At 42.1% G+C, this 20,267-nt stretch overlaps 1 protein-coding gene across 1 annotated transcript in view; it reads right to left on the bottom strand.

The window, feature by feature from the left end:
• RELL1 (RELT like 1) overlaps positions 1-20,267 on the bottom strand; it is a 67,921-nt gene that overhangs the window by 26,666 nt on the left and 20,988 nt on the right. The window contains exons 2-3 of the mRNA XM_004418970.3: positions 10,050-10,274; positions 8,142-8,213 (exon numbers count right to left, since the gene is read on the bottom strand). Of these exons, the coding sequence (XP_004419027.1) occupies positions 8,142-8,213; positions 10,050-10,274 (297 nt within the window). The remainder of the gene's footprint in view (positions 1-8,141; positions 8,214-10,049; positions 10,275-20,267) is intronic.

Genomic DNA, 20,267 nt, shown 5'->3' on the forward strand with positions numbered 1-20,267 from the left:
CCACTGCTGGGTATTTACCCAAAGAACTTGAAAACACCAATTTGTAAAGGTACATGCACCCCTGTGTTCATTGCAGCGTTATTCACAATAGCCAAGACTTGGAAGCAACCTAAGTGCCCATCAAGGGACGAATGGATAAAGAAGCTGTGGTATATGTACACAATGGAATACTACTCAGCCATAAGAAATGATGAAATCCAGCCATTTGTGACATCGTGGATGGACATTGAGGGTATAATGCAAAGTGAAATAAGTCAGAGGGAGAAGGTCAAATACCGTATGATTTCCTTCATTAAGTAGTAGATAATAACAACAATAAACAAACACATAGGGACAGAGATTGGATTGGTGGTTACCAGAGGGGAAGGGAGGAGGGAGGAGGGTGAAAGGGATAATTTGGTACATGTGTGTGGTGATGGGTTGTAATTAGTATTTGGGTGGTGAACATGATGTAATCTATGCAGAAATAGAAGTACAATGATGTACACCTGAAATTTTTACAATGTTATAAACCAATGTTACTGCAATAAAAAAATTAAAAAATAAATAAATAAATAAATAAATGCAAATTTGTACATGGCCTAGGCTGTCAACAAAAGCAAATTAAATCTAAGCTCCTTGGGTTCCCATCCCACACAGACACACAATGTTCTTTTCGCCTCTTGTAGAGTGGTCAAGCTCTCAAGGATAAAAGCCTGAAGCGAATGTTCAAGTTTTCCTTGGAGATTTAATTGGCAAAACCAATGTCACTACTGATTCCTAACCTTTCCATTGATTTTTAAAGCCCTGTTCTCATGACTAACCACAACAAATTCTCTAGACATGAAAGAATAAAAAAATCACTATTTACCATGTGAGCTAACACCAACATTTAACATCTAACACCTCAAATGACATTTCTGGAGGAGGAAAATTAACTCTAGTTCCAACACTGCTGCTTTTAAGTGTTAACAGTTAACGGTTTATACAGTGTTTCTCAACCTTTTCAAATTAAATTTAAATTTAATTTAATGTAATTAATTATTGCTCCACCCAGCAGCTCTGTATGACTTTTTTTCCCTAATCACTCTCCCATGAAATCATTATACTGAGCATATATGATATATCTATTTAGGTACTATATGTATATCTGTGTTTTATATATAAAATAGTAAGATTTTTTTTGCCCCCATGATCCAATTTTCACCCCATCACAACCCCTTGCGAAAGCATGAGGTTTTTAAAGAAACATTAGCACAGCATACCATCCCTTTCTAAAAGCAATACTTTCTTTGCCCTTTACGATTATCTGCGAGGATGTCCAAACGCATTTCCAAACACAAGTCTTGCTCTAAATAAGACTCTTGTCATTACAAAGAGTACTGAAATGGATCGGCAGTATCTCCTCCCACGCGACAAAGAAGACATGGTACCCTCTGTAGCGCAAATTTAAGTATAATCTAGTGATGTCAGTCATTTTCCCTTTTGACTAATAATATGGATTCAGAAAAATAATTTTCCTTCAGATAAAGGGTTTAGGGAATACCCAATAATTTGCCACTTGACACTTATACTCTGCCATCATTTACCAAACTTGAAAACTATAAAGAGAAAAGAAGAAAAACAACAACAAAAAAGATGTATGAAGGGCCGGCCCCGTGGCTCAGAGGTTAAGTGCACGCGCTCCGCTGCTGGCAGCCCGGGTTCGGATCCCAGGCTCGCACCCACGCACTGCTTCTCCGGCCAGTCTGAGGCCATGTCCCACATACAGCAACTAGAAGGATGTGCAACGATGACATACAGCTATCTACTGGGGCTTTGGGGGAAAAAAATAAATAAATAAAATTATAAAAAAAAAAAAAAAGAGGTATGAAGACAGAGATAGCAGTAACAGCACTCACTTACAAGAAGTTTTCCAAAAACAAAAGTTTAAATAGGTGCTGAGAACATTAATCACCTATAAAATGATGACCTCCTTCAGAAACATTGAATTACAAAATGATCCCAGGAAGATTATTAAAATCTTGTTTTTTATGGACTTGTGTTGTTTCTCATGTTTTCAAGTATTCCTGTACCTCCTCTTATCTCTTGGAAATAATTAGTAAACAGCTCCTCTGTTAGCTATGAGTGAAGTCTTTAAGAGTAGCCTCAAGCTTCTGTACAAACATCATTCAAACCCCCTGTAGGGCCTGGACCTTGCTCAGCAAAAGCCCATAAGTCCACTGCAACCATGTATCCTTCTGGCTCCTTTCCGGCAGGATGCCCAGCTGCTGAGATTTGTAACAATCCAGGGCCCAGCCAGCCCTGATCCTACCTTATCTCACTTCAAGAACATCTCGTCTTAAAGGGACACAGAGCCCCTCCACCTGAGCTACTAGCCTTTGTGGAGTTCCTAGCCTTTGTGTCCCCTGCCTATGAAAGCAACCCCCTCCCCACCCGCAGTTGCTGGTGCACGTTTCCGTCCAGTCAGCCGCCACTGGACCTCCCTGTAAGTAACTCCCAATAAACCTCTATGTCTCGTTCGCCGTCCCCGGGTCTGTTCTTCAGTCTCTCCACAACCTATCCCGCACTGCTCGCCCAACTGGGCATCCGGCCAGACACCTCCTGTCTGACGAGGTTCAGTATGTGGCACCAACACATACATATGCACAGGCACACACGCACACACACCCTTGTCTCTAGTCTAACTCCCAGTCTATACCAGGGTGTAAATGTCAGTAATCTGTCCCTTGGAAACATTTTTGGTTTCCTATGATGAGAAAACTCTCTAACATAACACCACCATTAGAACTTAAACATATAATCTAGTTTGCTTGTAAAATTACTATAACAGAGCAATAATCTAATTAAGTTCTATTGAATATATATCTCCTCCTTGCATGTTACCCATAACTCCAATAAGCCATAAAAGACGGTTTCCCCTACACTTGTCAACATTCTGTAAACTATACTTCTCTTCACTGGTTTCCAGAGAATGGGAGGAAGCAGTTACAGGGCAAGAAAAATCTGTCAAGAACATGGGAAATTTTCTAGTGGGCAGTAATTTCCAGAAAATGCTTCTTCTTTTCTTTCCTGAATTTCTGCTTGATAATATGCATAAAGCAGTCAAAATCAGGAAAGAAAAATGCTCTGTTTTCTCTCCAACTACTCTTCTCTTCAAAGTTTTTCCTTATACTCAAGGCAAATTCCGCAAGGAGAACTACTATTGCCATCACCCAAATTAGAGTGCCTACTAAGCACCAGTCACCGGCTAAAAGCCTTACAGACCTTACCATGTTTGACTCTCCTGACATCCCTAACAGGAGGTAGACTTATCATCCCCATTTTACAGACACAGAGACTGAGGCCCAAAGATAGTAACTAACTGGCCAGAGTCACGCAGCCAGAAACAGACCTAGACACAAACCCTGGCCTATATGACTCCACGGTGGGTGGTTTTAACCCTGACATACTCCTCCCTACTCCTTCAATGTCCAAGTCTCTACCCAAATGATTAGTAGTTTAACAGTTCATAGGATGTTTGCATAATCATTATAGGAAGTTTCAGCAACCTACTCAGTAATGATGTAGTTCATAAAGGAATCCTTTTTGCCCTAATACAAATTGAGCCCCAAGGTAAGAATTTTACAAAAGAATCCCTCTGCCTAGTATGAATAATCATAATGAGGGGCACCTGGAGGGTAATCATAATACTCTCAATTGTTACTATATCAGGGCTGGCCCCGTGGCTTAGCGGTTAAGTGCACGTGCTCTGCTGTTACTGTATCAGATGGTTGAAGGACCTGGCAGAGAAGCTCAGCTATGGAGTTGCAGTACTTTCCGAACTCCCCTTTCTTGTCAGTGCCGTCAAGTTGATTCCGACTTCTAGTGACCCTGTGTACAGCAGTGCAGAACCCTGCCTGGTCTTTTTTCGCCATCCTTTCACACATGTGACCACCACAGTACGACAACCGACAGACAGGTGGTGTGGCTCCCTGACCAGGAAACAAATCCTGGCCACAGCAGTGAGAGCATGGGACCTTAACCACTAGATCACCAGGGCTGCAAACTCCCATACAATGCAAGAAAACCCCAGTGACCGCCCAAATACTCTTCAATTCAGCTCTACTTAGAAAGACAGACTGGGCCGGCCCCACGGCTTAGCGGTTAAGTGCGCGCGCTCAGCTACTGGCGGCCCGGGTTCGGATCCCAGGCGCGCACCGACGCACCGCTTCTCCGGCCATGCTGAGGCCACGTCCCACATACAGCAACTAGAAGGATGTGCAACTATGACATACAACTGTCTACTGGGGCTTTGGGGAAAAAAATGGAGGAAGATTGGCAATAGATGTTAGCTCAGAGCTGGTCTTCCTCAGCAAAAAGAGGAGGATTAGCACAGATGTTAGCTCAGGGCTGATCTTCCTCACAAAAAAATAAATAAATAAAAAAGAAAGACAGATTACAAGCAGCACTGTGGTTAATCCAAGCTTTGGGATTAGGAGGAAAATAATCAGTGTGAAGTCAGTCCATAAATATATCCTTCAAGAGATATTTATCTAAACCAAACCTGATTTGCAACATTCAAGCCATGATATGTTTTAAACCATAAACAAGAATGTCACCATAAGTACAGGTGAAATATTACCCCATTAGCCAAATTAAAACTGCAAAGCAGGGGCTGGCCTGGTGGCGCAGCGGTGAAGTGTGAGCTCAGCTGCGGCAGCCTAGGGTTCACAGGTTCGGATCCCGGGCGTGCACCAACGCACCGCTTGCTAAGCCATGCTGTGGTGGCATCCCATATGAAGCAGAGGAAGATGGGCACAGATGTTAGCCCAGGGCCAATCCTCCTCAAGAAAAAAGGGGAGGATAAGCATTGGATGTCAGCTCAGGGCTAGTCCTCCTCACAAAAAATAAACAAACAAACAAACAAATAAATAAATAAAATGCAAAGCAGACTAGCCATAGATCATGATTGCAAATGTTTTAAAATATGTAAATAGAGGCAAAGAAGACCTAAATAAACATAGGAAAATAGTAATGGATGAATTGTCCTCAATTTTATTCCTTTCTTTTCAATGCTTAAAGAGAAGGTAACTTACGGTGTGCTTACAAGTAAAAAAAAAAAAAAAGAAAGTTAAATTAACATCAACAGGGAGGTCTAAATTGATATTAAGTTCTGAGTCTGTTCACGACAGAGACAAGAAAAGATAAAAGTGCCTTTTTTCCATAGAGAATTTAAGTCTCAAAGGCAAACGAAAAATGCTAGGTTACAACTGGTAAGAGACCCAGGTATGTATCTCATCTCCCAGCTGTGGTTTGGGCACAGCCTGGAAACTAGAGAGGGCCATGGCTGGAAAAGGGTGTCCAATGAGATTAGACGTCTCCCGGGGGCCAAGGAAAACCAAGGGCTACACACAGGATCAGAGCCACCACTCATGCCCATAGGTCACTGGGGAAATCAGAGGCAGACAGATGAAGGTGCTGACAGGGGAAGAGGGTAAAGAGGAAGACAGACAGGAAAGACCTGGGGAGCAGAGGAGAAAGAATGAAATTCAGTGCCTTGGAATTTCTCTAACGTACTTACTGGTAATCAATGCAGCAGAAACAAAAATGTCACTTTCCAAAAGGAAAAGGATATAATTAAAAAAAAAAAAAAAAAAGAACAGCCCTATTTGCCCATGAGTGTGGGAGGTGAGGAAATTACACAGTATGCTTGCTCCAGGGACCCAAACACTTCTCCTCTGCTGTAATTAAGAGAAGGAGCCCACTGCTGGCACCATGCTGCCACATGCTGGCTGTGTGACCTTGGGGAAGGTTCTTACCCTCAGGGCCTCTGTTTCCTCATCTGCAAAATGGGGTGATAATGTAGCCTACCTCATAAGATAGTTTTGAGAAAGTAACAAGTTAATGTTTAAGGAGTTCTATAAACTACGCCACCTGTATACTTTATCTCTTTGAAAGGAGAAAAGTTTATCATTCTGCAGGAAAGAGGCAGTAACAGCAAGTGGTTAAGTATAGACTCTGGAGTCAGACGCTTGAGTTCATCCCAGCTGTGCTACTTGCCAGCGGTGAGACGGTGGCAAGTTAGTGAAGCACTGTGGGCCTCAGCTTCTCCACTGTAAAATGGGAATAAAGCATCTGAATCATAGGGTTCTTAGTCCCTGGAAAGCCCTTAGAACAGGTCTTGCATGTAGCAAACACTTAGTGTGTGCTATGAAGTTACGCGTAAGAACTTCAGCGCCCCCGGCAAAGTTGTAACAGTTGACTTATTAAACCTCAGCGCCCCCGGCAAAGTTGTAACAGTTGACTTATTTCAATTGATTCAACTGTCTTAATCCGCCTCATCCACCACTCACTAATTTAGCAGCAACTTCAGCTCTCAGAAGCCCAGGGCCCAAAGGCCTCCAAGTCCCCCAAAGCCCTGGGAGGCAGTTTCAAATGTGCAAGGCACAGGAACAATGACGGGGCCACCCATGCCTTACTCTGTGCACTTCTCTAATGCTGAAGCTTCCATCCAAGAACATATTTGTAATATTTCTTGTGCAAATTAAAAACCACTTTTTTATGTAAAAGAAACATGGAACATTGAGTGCTCAAAAACAGCATCACCAAATTTGTTTCCTGAAGGAAGGTCTCTGGAAGACAGAGATCAAAATCCAAGTGTTCTGGTCTTTTTTGTTCTTATTTTAAACACGATTCTATTAAGTTGGTTTTCTGGTTTTATATCCTATAGAAACTGAAAGCTACAAACTAGAAGAGAGAAGAGGCAATATTGTATAGTTGAAAGAGACCCAGATAGGGCTGGGTGGTTCACTACCCATGTGAACTTAATCACTTGGAGCCTTCGTTTCTTCATCCATAACATGGGTATAATAATATCAACTCTAGAGGGATATTCTGAGGATCAAATGAGATTGCACACACAGAGCACCTAGATCTATGCCAAACACATAAAGCACGCTCTGTAAAGAGCAATGAAAATTATGCTGAGCCATACGACATTGCTGTTTCTCTAAGTCAAAAACACTGACCAACAGCCCGGGCCGGGCAGGCGCCCTCGTTGAAGAGTGAGGATATGGGGAGTGGAGGGCCCCAGGGAAGGGCTAGGGGTGGAACAGCAGGTATTTATGAGCAATACAGAGGTATTTCAACTTTTGGACACATGGCTCGGCTGCATCAGTGCATACTGCATGGGTCAGTGCTGACTAGAGCAAGACACAGCCCCAGGAAGATGCTGTCTGTTCAATTCGCATGAGAACTCAAAGTCTGGGGACCTAAAGCTACTGGGTACGTGGGCAAGCAGTTCTACACCCCTCAAAATTTACTGAGGGCTCAGTATCCTATCAAGATAATCACCAGTGTTCAGAGCAAGGGCTCTAATTTATCTAATCAAGATTAAATTAACCCTCCATTTAAGAAGATGGGGGTTTAGAATACATTTCACAGGGGAAAAGATGCTTAAATCCATAAAAAGTTTTTACACTTAAGAACAGATAACAAATATGCAAGTCCATAGAGACAGAAAGCAGAGTAGTGGTTGCTAGTGGATGGGAGGGGAGGGGTGGAGAATGGGGAGTGACTGCTTAATGGGTGTGGACTTTCAGTTTGGGGTGATGAGAAAGTTCTGGAAATAGACAGTGGTGATGGTTGCACATCATTGTGAATGTACCTAATGCCACCGAATTGTACATTTTAAAATGGTTATAACATAAATTTTACATTGTATGTATTTTACCACAATTTCTTTTAAGTACAAGAAAAGGAATAGATAATATTTGAGTGTTTACTGTACACTAAGCACTTTACAGGCAGTATGCCACAAGAATGTTATGAGGTAAATATTATCATTATCCTCATTTTATAGAGGAGGAAACTGAGGCTCCAGGAGGTAACATGACTTTCCCCAAATTGAGGTAAGGCCAGGATTTGAACGTCAGCTGTTGCCTCCAGGGCTGGCTTTCTACAACACCCAGGCCCATTGACTCGTGGTACACTCACTTCTGTGAAACTCTCATGGTCAGATGATGCGGGAAGCTGAGGTGTTAGTGAGTTTAGTAAAAGGCGCTGCTGATAACTTCAGAAAAAGCAACAGGCGAGTCCGTATAAATCCTGACTCTTCCAAGCAGGTTTTTAATAAAACATATGAATACTGGAATTGTTCTGGAACACGAAAACATCCATACCTTCATTTTTCATGATGTAGTGGACAATCTGCCCAACGGTGTCACTATTTTCATTCACACTGTCATTCAACTCTGAAAGAGAAGAGGAGGCAAGAATGGGTTACAATTGGTCACCCGCATCAAGTCAAGGAGACATTCAGCCTTCGAGCCGAGACCTCACTGCACAGCTCAGGTGATCACCCAAAGATCACCCATCATGCTAAGAGTCTAGGCTTTCTTCCTTCAACCACTAAGTCCTTGGCATAAGTCATAACAAGTATCAGAGCTGCCCATCAATCTCTTCCCAAGTCCAAACACCCACTCACTTTCCAAGACAATGGTTTCATGAGTCTACATCAGTCCTCGCTAGTATTACTTCTCTCTCATCGTGTCTTTAAACCCTTAGGGGAAGTGGGAAGAAAAAAGCTAAATAAAAGAAAAGTTCACCTTGGATTTTATTTTAATTGCAGACATACTATATAAATTTAGAGCATTAATTTCTTTTCTAAATTGGGCAATTATTCATCCATGTTTATAAAACCGTCCTTTCCTTTTAAATACACTTCCAAGTGATGGAATTTTGGCTGTGGTTAACTGCCCACAAACACAGTTTACTTTGGGAGACTCTGTACCTGTGACCGACTTTGAAAAAAATCAAACCTCCACTCCGAAATTGACCTGTACAATTTGTTTCAATAAAACAAGGAAGAGGGAGAATTGAAACACTCCATCCTAGTTTACAGAGAACAATCAAGGTGTGCAATGTCCTACCCGTGCACCTGGCCAAACGTCTTCTCCATCCCCAGTCGGCTTCCTCCTCCGTGAACGTGCACGTTTGGGTGGACAGTGCAATGCTGACTGCTAAGCCAACCTACAGAGCATCTACGAAGGAGGAGAGGGGGAGGCTCTGCTTTCTGTTGACAAACACTCAGCTTTCGTTCGCTCATAAGCTTGCACATGACTCATCCTGCAACCGTGTTCTCTCTCTGCCTCAAAGGTCAGCGGGGGTGGGAAAAACCAACAGGCCAGGGAGCTGGCAAGGAACGAGGAAGCTCCCCCACTCCACCCTTGGGACTGGCCTGAAGGGTGACCTACTCCAATGGTATCCTTCTGCAAAAACTGCCTCTGAGGAGCTGAAAGGGATATGGAGAGCTATCCACTAGTCCCCAAGGCCCTAGTCAGGAAACAGCCTTAAAGGATGATTGGAAAGAACATCTGTGCAGAAAACAGGATTTTCTCTCTCAGGTTCTTCCAAACACCACCCAACAACTCCATGTTAAGAGGAAAAGGTGAGACACCCTCAAGTTAATATTAAAGCGCCAGTTCTTGCCATACTTTTACTGCACTGTCACACAATCATTTACTTAATAAATTCCAATCACATAGATTTAAGATAGAACTCTCCCAGCAAAAGTAATACCACAAAAATGGCGAGACCTATTTAATTTCCCCATCACTCCTATTACAATCTAATTCAGTAATAACACTAAGGATTAATATTTACTGAGTGGCCATATGTGCCAAACATCAAATGCATGTTCTCTCTAAATTTCACAATAATCCTACAAGGTGGAGACTATTGTCCTCATAAATTAAATTAAAATTTTAATTAAATTGGTATTAAATTAATTAAAATTAAATTTCAGTTAAGATATACATAGCAGAGATTCAGAGCATACGTAACTTGCCCAAGGCCACGAGGCAAGTAAGAGTAAATTACGTGGTAGGTATTTAATAAATGAAAGCAAGGTTTCAAACTCTAGCTGTGGTTACTGTGAAATCTACAGAGACACTACACCACACCACCTGCTGTTAAGATGGATCGTTTTGCCTCACAGAAATGGAAAACATATACGACTGCTTTCTTATTTAAAAACTGTCCTCACCCACATCCCCATAAAAACAATCCAAGTGATCCAAGTTATTTACCTATCTTTTCAACCTTTTCCTCTTCCACGTCTTGCTCGGCTTCTGTTGTACAACGATAGCCTTTCTTCTTAAGCAGGTGGCAGATGAGGACACCAAAGAGACCCATGATGAAGAACACAGGGACAAGTGCATACGCGATATACTCTGGGTGTCTGCTCCCAGTACTGCTAGTGGGCGACGGCGTCGTCTCTGCTCTGGAGTGCAACGTGCGGCTGCTACCATTACCTACGGGAAGAAACACGCATGGCTGCGTTAGATGTCTGTAGGGCGCAAGGAAAACCTGACAACTTTGGGAAATGTTCACGTTAAATCCGACTCTGTTTTCCCCAAACCACCGGCTGTGTAGACACCGATAGATCTGGCAGTACAGGCGCACAGCGTGAGGGCCCAGGCTTGGGTTAAAACAGTCCCATCCTGTCCCTGCTACTCATGAACTGGGTCCCTGTCCACACCAGCCTCTGCTTCTTCATCTGTAAGAGCACCTACACAGCACGGAATTAACGTACAGAGTTTTAGTGAAGGGTCGAGCACAGAGTAAACACAAAATCATTAGGTCGTATTGTAGCAGAGTATTTAGTGGTTAAAAGTACGGACTCAGAAGACATGGCTTCAAGTCCCGGCTCCACGACTTAGCAGCTGTGGGACGCTGGACAATGACTGAACATCTCCATGCCTCGGTTTCTTGTGAAATGGGCATATTAATAGTCCCTACTCACCCTTCTATGGCTGTTATGAAGATGAAATAAATTAATACATGCAAAACATTGAGAACCATTTCTACAACATAGTAATGGCTCAACTACACATCAGGCACCATCCTAGGCACTTGTGACATATCACTGAGCAAAAAGGACAAAGATCCACGTCCTCATGGAACTTATGTTCTAGAAGAATTTAGTAAACTGACAGATCTAGAGTAGGAAAAAGAGAGAAAACTCCATCAAGATTTTGGCACAAGGGTGCAAACATACAAATAGAAAGACGTGCATTTGTTTATTCATTCACTGATCCAAATTAACATTTATGGCATGCCCATTATGTGAAGAGCACCATGCTGGGAGGAAGACAGAGTGATAAACAACATAACTTAGCCAATGCCATCTTGGAGCTTGTAGGGTAGCACGGGAAACAGGCACTAAGCAAGTCAACACATGGGCCGACCATGACAGATTAGGAGAAATGTCGTGGAAGGTATACCTGGGGCACAAGAAGAAAACGTAACAGTGGGTACCTATTTTATGATTTCAAAAATAAGGCAGCTGGGAAGGGGACATCTTTTAGAGAAAAGGAGAAATTTGCTTTTAGACATGTCAAAGTATCACATGAACTTATACCAGAGGCAGCCAGATATCTGGGCCAGCAGGGGTGCACTTAGGCTCCAGAGAGGTGTGTGTGTGTGTGTGTGTGTGTGTGTGTCCCCCCACCCCCACCGTACAAGGGGAACTGAATCACCTCTATGGAGGAGTGAGGGTGAGAAACAGAGAGCCTGGAGCGTACAATCATAAGATATGGCCAATTAAGATAACAAAGAGCTGACTGTGTAGAAAATCAGCAAAGTACCAGTTCACAGACACAAAATGAGGAGAGAATTATCAAACGAAGGAGGGAGTCAGGTAGGATGAGGACTAAAGAAAAATGTGGGATGTGATTGACATGAAGTCTTATTATTTGGAATGTTCAGATTCTGAAGTGATTCAATGGGATTTTCTCTACATCAGGGAGATTCATACGTGTTGCTTAAGAAATCCAGAAATCCACTGCTGGGCATTTACCCAAAGAACTTGAAAACACCAATGCATAAAGATACATGCACCCCTGTGTTCACTGCAGCATTATTCACAATAGCCAAGACTTGGAAGCAACCTAAGTGCCCATCAAGGGATGAAAGGATAAAGAAGATGTGGTATATACACACAATGGAATACTACTCAGCCATAAGAAACGATGAAATCCAGCCATTTGTGACAACATGGATGGACATCGAGGGTATTATGCAAAGCGAAATAAGTCAGAGGGAGAAGGTCAAATACTGTATGATTTCCTTCATTAAATAGTAGATAACAACAACAATAAACAAACACATAGAGACAGAGATTGGATTGGTAGTTACCAGAGGGGAAGGGGGGAGAGGGGAGGGCAAAAGGGATAATTCGGCACATGTGTGTGGTGATGGGTTGTCATTAGTATTTGGGTGGTGAACATGATGTAATCTATGCAGAAATAGAAGTATAGTGATGTACACCTGAAATTTATACAATGTTATAAACCAATGTTACTGCAATAAACAAAAAATTAAAAAAAAAAAAATGAAGTGATTCAATGGGATTTTCTCTACATCAGGGAGATTCATACGTGTTGCTTAAGAAATCCAGAAATTGGAAAGCTAGATTCATTTAATTACAAGCTCTCTCAAGAGTATTTTGGTGAAAAACGAATCTATGTTGTAATGATTACATGGGGACGAATACCAGGTGTGAAATGACCGCATTTCATCACTGCAGTAAACAGTATCAAACAGAAGCCTAATCTGCAACCCAGAGGCCCTACAACCAAGGGCTATGTCTCTTTCACATGGAAATATCCATTATCTTTGAACATGAAAGGAAATCACCGGTTTCTTAAGTCCGTAAAAGGTTGCATTCATTATTTTATCAGGCAACGTCTAGAATTTGGCATAACTTATATTTTTTTTTCTGATTTCTCTTCCAAGAATCAATATAATTAATAAATGAATGAATGAACAAACAAGTCAAAAGTACACACACTTCCCTAAACATATGGAAATGTATCATCTAAATTAGGTTTTAACCTCAAGCTTTACTTCAGTAAAAACCAGAAACATTTCTTTAACTTCTTTTACAATTCTAAATAAGTTTTATTTAATAATTCTTTTCCAATAACATATTCCATGCGACAGGAATGGGTGAAGCAGGAAGCATGCTAAGACTGAGAGAGTTCTACTCAGAAACTAGTCTGTTTCAATCTAGAGGTGATAATAAATTCTCCTCTGGGGGTAACAGGAAATAGGAATGAGAGCAGAGGAGCTCAGAATTGGAGCCAAACAGTTCCTCCCCAACCACATGGTTGAGCAGTGTCTTCACCGCTACTTGGACATCTATCTCAAGCCTTTGAAGATACTACATATTGACAGAGTTTGTGATTTACAAACATGTATCAGTCACTTAATCTCATAATTACTGTACCATGGAAAAACTGGAGAAGATATGAATCTAAATTAGTGAAACACGAATTAGAGAGATGAAATATAGCACTGAGGTTAAAAGGTCAGACTGCCTGGCATAAAGAACAGCTTGGCGACTTACCAGGCAAGTCACCTTGGGGGAGTTATTTAACTGCTCTGTGCTCGCTTCCTCATCTATAAAATGGAATCAAAATGATTGTATCTTTCTATGATGATTTTAAAACATGGCCCCAAATTCTTTAATACTGCTCCCATGGAGAGGTAAGGTCTTCACCTCCTTCCCTTGAATATATACTTTGTGTTCTGCCTGACCAATAGACTATATTGGAATCGAGGCTTTGTGAGTTTCTAAGCCCCAGGACCTAAGAAACTGACAGCTTCCACGTCCTGTCTCTGGGAGCACTTGCCTTTGGAACCCAGCCACCACGCTGTGAGGAAGCCCACGCTGTGAGGAAGCCCACGCTGGCCCAAGGAGAGAAACCAGGAACAGTCATCAACTTGCCAGCTATGTAACTGAGCCATCCTGAAAGTGGATCCTATAGCCTCGGTGGATGCTGCATGGAGCAAAGAGGAGTTATTTCTCATGACCCTGCCCAAATTGTGGATTCCTGAGCATAACAGATATTTGTTGTTGTTTTAAGCCACTAAGATTTGAGGTATTTTATTATGTAGCAATAGTAACTAGAAGACTACCTCATGCAGTCACTGTGAGGATTAAATATATTAATATGTTAAGCCCATAGAATAGTGTCTAGGAAAAGGTAAGCAATCTAAAAGTGTTTAGTCATCATATGATAGAACGGCACTATCCAATATGGTAACCACTAGCAACAAATAGCTATTTAAATTTAAGTCAATTAAAATTACATAAAGCTAAAAATTCAATTTCCCCAGTTGCACTAACCACATTTCACGTGCTCAATAATCACGCATGGTTAATTGCTGCCATACTGGACAGGTCAGATAAAGAACATTTCCATCATCCCAAAAGGTCCTTTGGACAGCCCTGTTATAGAATATAAAGAATCACTACAAAGCAAAATGTTGACTGGAGAATCTACTGTGATCTACCTTAATAATTCAATGAAGAATAATTTTTATATCACAAAGTAACTACCATCAATAATGCCTAAAACATTTGTTAACATAGGTAGGTTTAGCTCTCCTTCAACTTACACTAATAGTTTAGTGCCTAAAGACACAGTGTCCATCTTTCTCCTTCACTCCCGGCTGAATCATACCCAAATTATGAACTAATTATGTTTTTGAGTCCAAATTAACAGCAAAGGTTGCTGCAGCATTGTTTATAAAAGTGAAAAAACAGCAAAACACCTGCACGTTTGACAATGAGATCATAAGAAAATATCTAAGTCAATCATTGTCTATCCATTTGATGGAATAATATACAAAAACTATTTATGAAGATTTTGTGAAGATATAGGAAAACACGTATGAGCCAATGTTGAATTTAAAAAGCTGGATTCAAAATTTTACATACAGTATGATCCAACTAGTAAAAAGAAAAAATGCATGAAGGCATAAAATGTACAAAGAAATGACCAAAATATTAAGAGATTCTGGGTAACTGAATAATAGGATAATTTTAAATTTTATTTTTATACTTTTCCATAATTTGCTAAAATTCATATGTATGTATTACTTTTGTACCAAGGTGGTGGACACTTAAAAAAATAAAGATATAGAGCAGAGGTTGTCAGCCATTTGGCAGTCACAGACTCCTTGGTAAACCTTTGGATGCTATGGTTCCTATTCTAAAATTTTGCCTTCAAGTTCTGTGAGCTCTAGACTCCAAATTAATATAAGGGCAAGTGATGTGATAAGGATGTTACTCAAGTTTCTGCTTGAGCAACACGGTGGACATTGCTTCCATTCATTGAGATCAGAAATATCTGGAGAAAGCAACTTTGCTTGGTGTTATGGGTTGAATTTTGCCTTCCTCCCAATCCTACGTTGAAGTCCTAACCCAAGTACCTCAGAGTGCGACCTTATTAGGAGATAGGGTCTTGACAAAGGTAATTAAGTTAAATTGAGGTCATTAGAGTGGACCCTAACCCCATATGACTGGTGTCCTTATAAAAAGGAGAAATCTAGAGATAGACATGCACACAGGGAAAACGCCATGGGAAGATAAAGGCAGAGATCGAGGTGATGCTTCTACACGCCAAGGAGTGTCAAAGATTGCCCGCAAACCACCAGAAGCTAGGAGAGAGGCATGGAACAGATTCCTCCTCACAGCCCTCAGAAGGAAGCAACCCTGTGGACCTTGATCTTGGACATCTAGCCTCCAGAATCATGAGACAATAAATTTCTCTTTTTTTGTGTGTGTGTGAGGAAGATCGGCCCTGAGCTAACATCTGCCAATCCTCCTCTTTTTTGCTGAGGAAGACCGGCCCTGGGCTAACATCTGTGCCCATCTTCCTCCACTTTATATGGGACGCCGCCACAGCATGGCTTGACAAGCGGTGCGTCGGTGCGCACCCGGGATCCGAACCGGGGAACCCCGGGCCGCCGCAGAGGAGCGCACGCACTTAACCGCTTGCGCCACGAGGCCGGCCCCAAATTTCTCTTTTTTAAGCCATCCAGTTTGTGGTACTTTGTTACAGCAGCCCTAGCAAACTAACACACTCGGCATGGAGAGGACAACATCACGAGTTCAGTTTTGAACATGTAGAGACAGAGGTAGGCAGGGGGACATCCAGATGGAAATATCCGTTGAGCAGCTGGATCTATTCCACAAGGCAGCTGAGGAAGAGAAGCCAGGGCACTACCCTAGGACACAGGAAGGAGCTTCCAGAAGGACTGAGCAGTCAGCTAGGTCAGATGCTGCAAGAGAGAGCAACTAAAATAGCAAGGAAATGTAAAATAGTACTGCCACTATGGGAAAAAGTATGGAGGTTCCTCAAAAAATTAAAAATAGAACTACCACATGATCCAGCAATCCCACTTCTGGGTATACGTACAAAAGAACTGAAATCAGGATCTTGAGATGTCTGCACTCCCACGTTCACTGCACCATTATTTACAATAGCCAAGATATGGAAACAACATAAATGCTCATCAATGGCTAAATGGATAAAGAAAATGTGGTATATACATACAATCAAATCCTATCCGGCCTTAAAAAAGAAGGAAATTCTGTCATAGGCGACAACACAGATAAACCTGGAGGACATTACGCTAAGTGAAAAGAGCCAGTCACAGAAGGACAAACACTGCATCATTCCACTTAGATGAGGTATCTAAAATAGTCAAATTCATAGAAACAGAGAGTAGAATGGTGGTTGCCAGGGGGGAGGGGGAAATGGGCAGTTGCTATTCAAGGGGTATAAGGTTTCAGTCATGCAAGATGAATAAGTTCTAGAGATCTCCTGTACAACACTGTGCCTATAGTTAACAATACTGTTTTGGCACTTAAAAACTTGTTGAGAGGGCAGATCTCATGTTAAGTGTTCTTATCACAATTAGAAAAAAAAAAAAGGAAGAAACAACCTAAGAGGAATCTTTAGAAAGAGAATTGAGAAGAACCCAGACAAATCAGGCCACATAGAAGTTCCCAAGAACACATGGGAACCCTTTAGTTTCTAATTTCGGAAGCAACTTGGAATCTTTTTAACTTTCTCATTGTATTTTACTCTCTGTTTCTCTGTAGTTTTTTTTGAAGTAAACTTAAAATCCTAAAATAAATAAATCTTCAAAACCCTAAAATATATACATACATACATACGTAAGTAAAATGAAAAATAAATAAATAAAACAGGAAGGAAAAATGATCCACTGGAGCTCTTTGTGGTCTTGGAGGGAGCAGTGTTTCAATGGACTTGGAAGCCCAGGCCGAAGCTGGATCCCCTGGGTTGAGGAATAGAGACTGAGCTCTTTCTGGAAGCCCACCATGAGCAAAAAGGGTAGGGTAGTTCACCCTCAGGGTGAGGGGAAGCAATTTTTGTTTAGAGTTTTACGGGTTTTTTAAGTGGCTGAAACCAAAGTGTTTACTTATATGCAGAAGAGAAGGAGCAAAAGGGGAGACTGAGAGGGACTCTGCAGTGATGATATTGAGGAAGCTGGGGCAGATGATTTCCATAAGAAGGAGACAGATTAAACACTGAATAGGAAAAAAGGTACTTCCTCCTGAGGCGGGGGTCGATGAGTTAGAGTCCTTCATAGCCAGCAGGAGGAAGTTGAGGGAACAGGTGCCTGATAACCTCCACTTTCCCTTCACGTAAGCAGCGATGGTATCTGTTGAGAACTAGGGGGGCCAGGGCAGAAGTGCGGCCTGGGAGACAGTGAGGCTTGGAGGAGAGATTGAAGGAACGGGATAGGCCAGTGAAAGAACTTTGCAAAGGCACTCAGGGCACAGCGGAGATGTGCACCCCAAATCTCCAACCGGTCTAACTCACGCAGGGAGGGCCATGCGAGCTGGAAAGCCCAGGACAATAAGGGACCAGCAATCAGGGTCAGAACAGAAAGTAGGAAGAGTTAGGGTAAGGAAGGGAATGGTTTTGGGTGGGATGGTTCCAGAAGTGACGGAAGTATGGCTCAGACTAGTTTGTTATTTCTCTATTACTACTAACAACAACTACCACATTTATGGAGCATTTATGGGCCAGCACGAAGCAAGGCACTGAATCTTTACAATAAACCTGTGACATAGTTACACTGATATCATCCCCATGTTGCAGATGGGGAAAGGAAGCACAGAAAGGTACAGCATCCTTCCCAAGGTCACATTGCTACTCAGTGGCAGTGCCTGGATTCAAACCAGGCAGTTTGCATCCTGCCTGCTTGTACACTGCTTCCTCTTACTTTCTGGAAGCCTCGGTGTCTGCATATGTAGAATGGGGCTTGTAACAGAGCACCATGCAACCACAAAAACCTGTCTAAGGTATATTTCATTATTTTTCTTTCAATAATATTTCATCATTTAGCTACTTTTCTGTTAACATGCTAAATACCAGTTGGCTCTCATATTTCACAACTTAGATTAAAGGCTCCCCAAACTTCAAAACCATGGCTTCCAATTAGCATAGCAAGAAGTAGGATACGTTTGAAAATGCCCGACACTAGACTCCAAAGCAGTTTACAGCATGAACAACTGCAAAACTCTACTATGTGTTCCCCATGTCTGACCTCCCTCCTGACATCGAAATCACAGCTCACCTCGTGCAGGCTGCAACCTGGGGCCCCTCAGCCTCTTCCAAAATGGGGCCCCTCAGCCTCTTCCAAAACAAGCCCATCGCTCATCTCCAGTATCTTCTGCACACAGCAAGAGCCAGTGAAATAGGGAGTTCTCAGCTCTTACTGATAAATGTGATTTCTTCCTACAACATGTCAAGGAAAAAACGTCCAAGAAAAGGCAGTGTTTATCAAAATCCTCGTGGTTTTTCCTAGACCTAGCCAGGTTTGGTTAATTCACTGTATTCTGAGGACCCACTAGGCATTGTGTTTTGCCAAGATCCTGTTAAGAAGGTCACAAAAGAAGACATGAGATAAAAAAAGATTGAAGACGGCAAGGAACTGAGAAAGAGGTTTAAGAAATGGCTCGAAGTCAACCCAAAAAATCAAAAGCAGCTTTCTAACTAGTTCCAAGTCATACTTGTATTTCCAACTGACCACAAAGGCCGGAGGAGCCGAGAAGGAACGGCACAGAAGTGGCATTCCTCAAACCCAGTGGCCATTGCTTGAGGGCTGCTAGAATAATGAGGAAGACAACGGTCATAACCTGAGACTCCAGACAAGGAGGCTCTTGTGACTTCTCCTGAGCAGGTCCCAACCAAGGCCAGGAGCACTTTGATGGTTCTGATAGCTATTCTTCCCCCTTTATCAGGAAAGGGCACATTCTCAGAAGCTAGGGTTTCCCGGCAGAGTGACCCAACAACTCTATGATGGGAAAAGGACTTGGCTGATAAGTAGATAACCCACACCAAGCTTGGTTGGAAAATTGCTTTTAAACACACACACGCCCTAATTTTTTTGCAAACATTCAAATCACAGTACCCAAGAGCAGTGTATTTTTGGTCTAGATAGCTGACTAAGATTGCTAGACGTGCGTTTCTCTGAAGGGGTTTTTCTTCACCCAGCTTTGCCATCTGCTACCTCTGTGATATTCAACAAGTCACTGCGCCTCTCTGGGCACTCGAGCGGATGTCCTTCGTGATTCTCAAAATTCCGTAACTCCCCAACCTTCTCCAGCCCCACTCACGATTCACTCCGCATTGATGCTACCGGAGAGAAAAACACAAGGGCGCTCTCCCGTGTCCACAAGGCAAAATCCAAAAAGCTCTGAAAACAAAATCTTTTATAACTCATGTCCTACCAAACCAAATCTGACAAACTCATTGGTAGCAAAATCTGTCCTGATCTGATGTGAAGCTATTTACAACCTCTATTCCACTGAGTTTGCTGCATAAACATTAATATATTTGATTAGACCTCTTAGAGGGGAATTACATAATTAGCGTTTAGGCCACGGGCCCCAAAGGTTTCAGATGGTCACAAGACTATGACACAGGTACACAATTATCTTAGAGAAGAGGAATTGGAGGTTCGGGAAGGGTATGTCACTTGACCAAGGTGACACAGTTAAAAACTGCCGAGAGGCTGGAGGAAAACCCAGGCAGATGCTATTTCAGGGCAGTGCTCATAGCCGGTCCACACACCGCCTCTCAATCCTACTCTGGCAGAGCTAAGGTCTACTAGCGCCTGCAAAACGACCTTCTTTATTAAGTTAATTGTTTAAACACAGTTTAAATCAATTACATACACTAATAAAAGGGGAGGATGCAGAGCAGATTCTACAAAACAAAATCATCCCAAATTGTTTCTATTTTTGGCTACAGAGACAACCAAAGTCATAGAGCTTTTAAGATCATCCCCTACAGTGCCAGTTATTCAGACCACATTCGCCCAGACAAATTTAAAAAGCTTACAATGTATGGAGAGAACAAATGAGCTTATATGGAAATTGGAAAACAATGAAAGTCAGTATATAAATGAGTGCT

This window comes from Ceratotherium simum, chromosome 8, assembly GCF_057802395.1.
Source record: "Ceratotherium simum simum isolate JZ-2026a chromosome 8, ASM5780239v1, whole genome shotgun sequence".
In the NCBI taxonomy this organism is placed as follows: domain Eukaryota; kingdom Metazoa; phylum Chordata; class Mammalia; order Perissodactyla; family Rhinocerotidae; genus Ceratotherium; species Ceratotherium simum.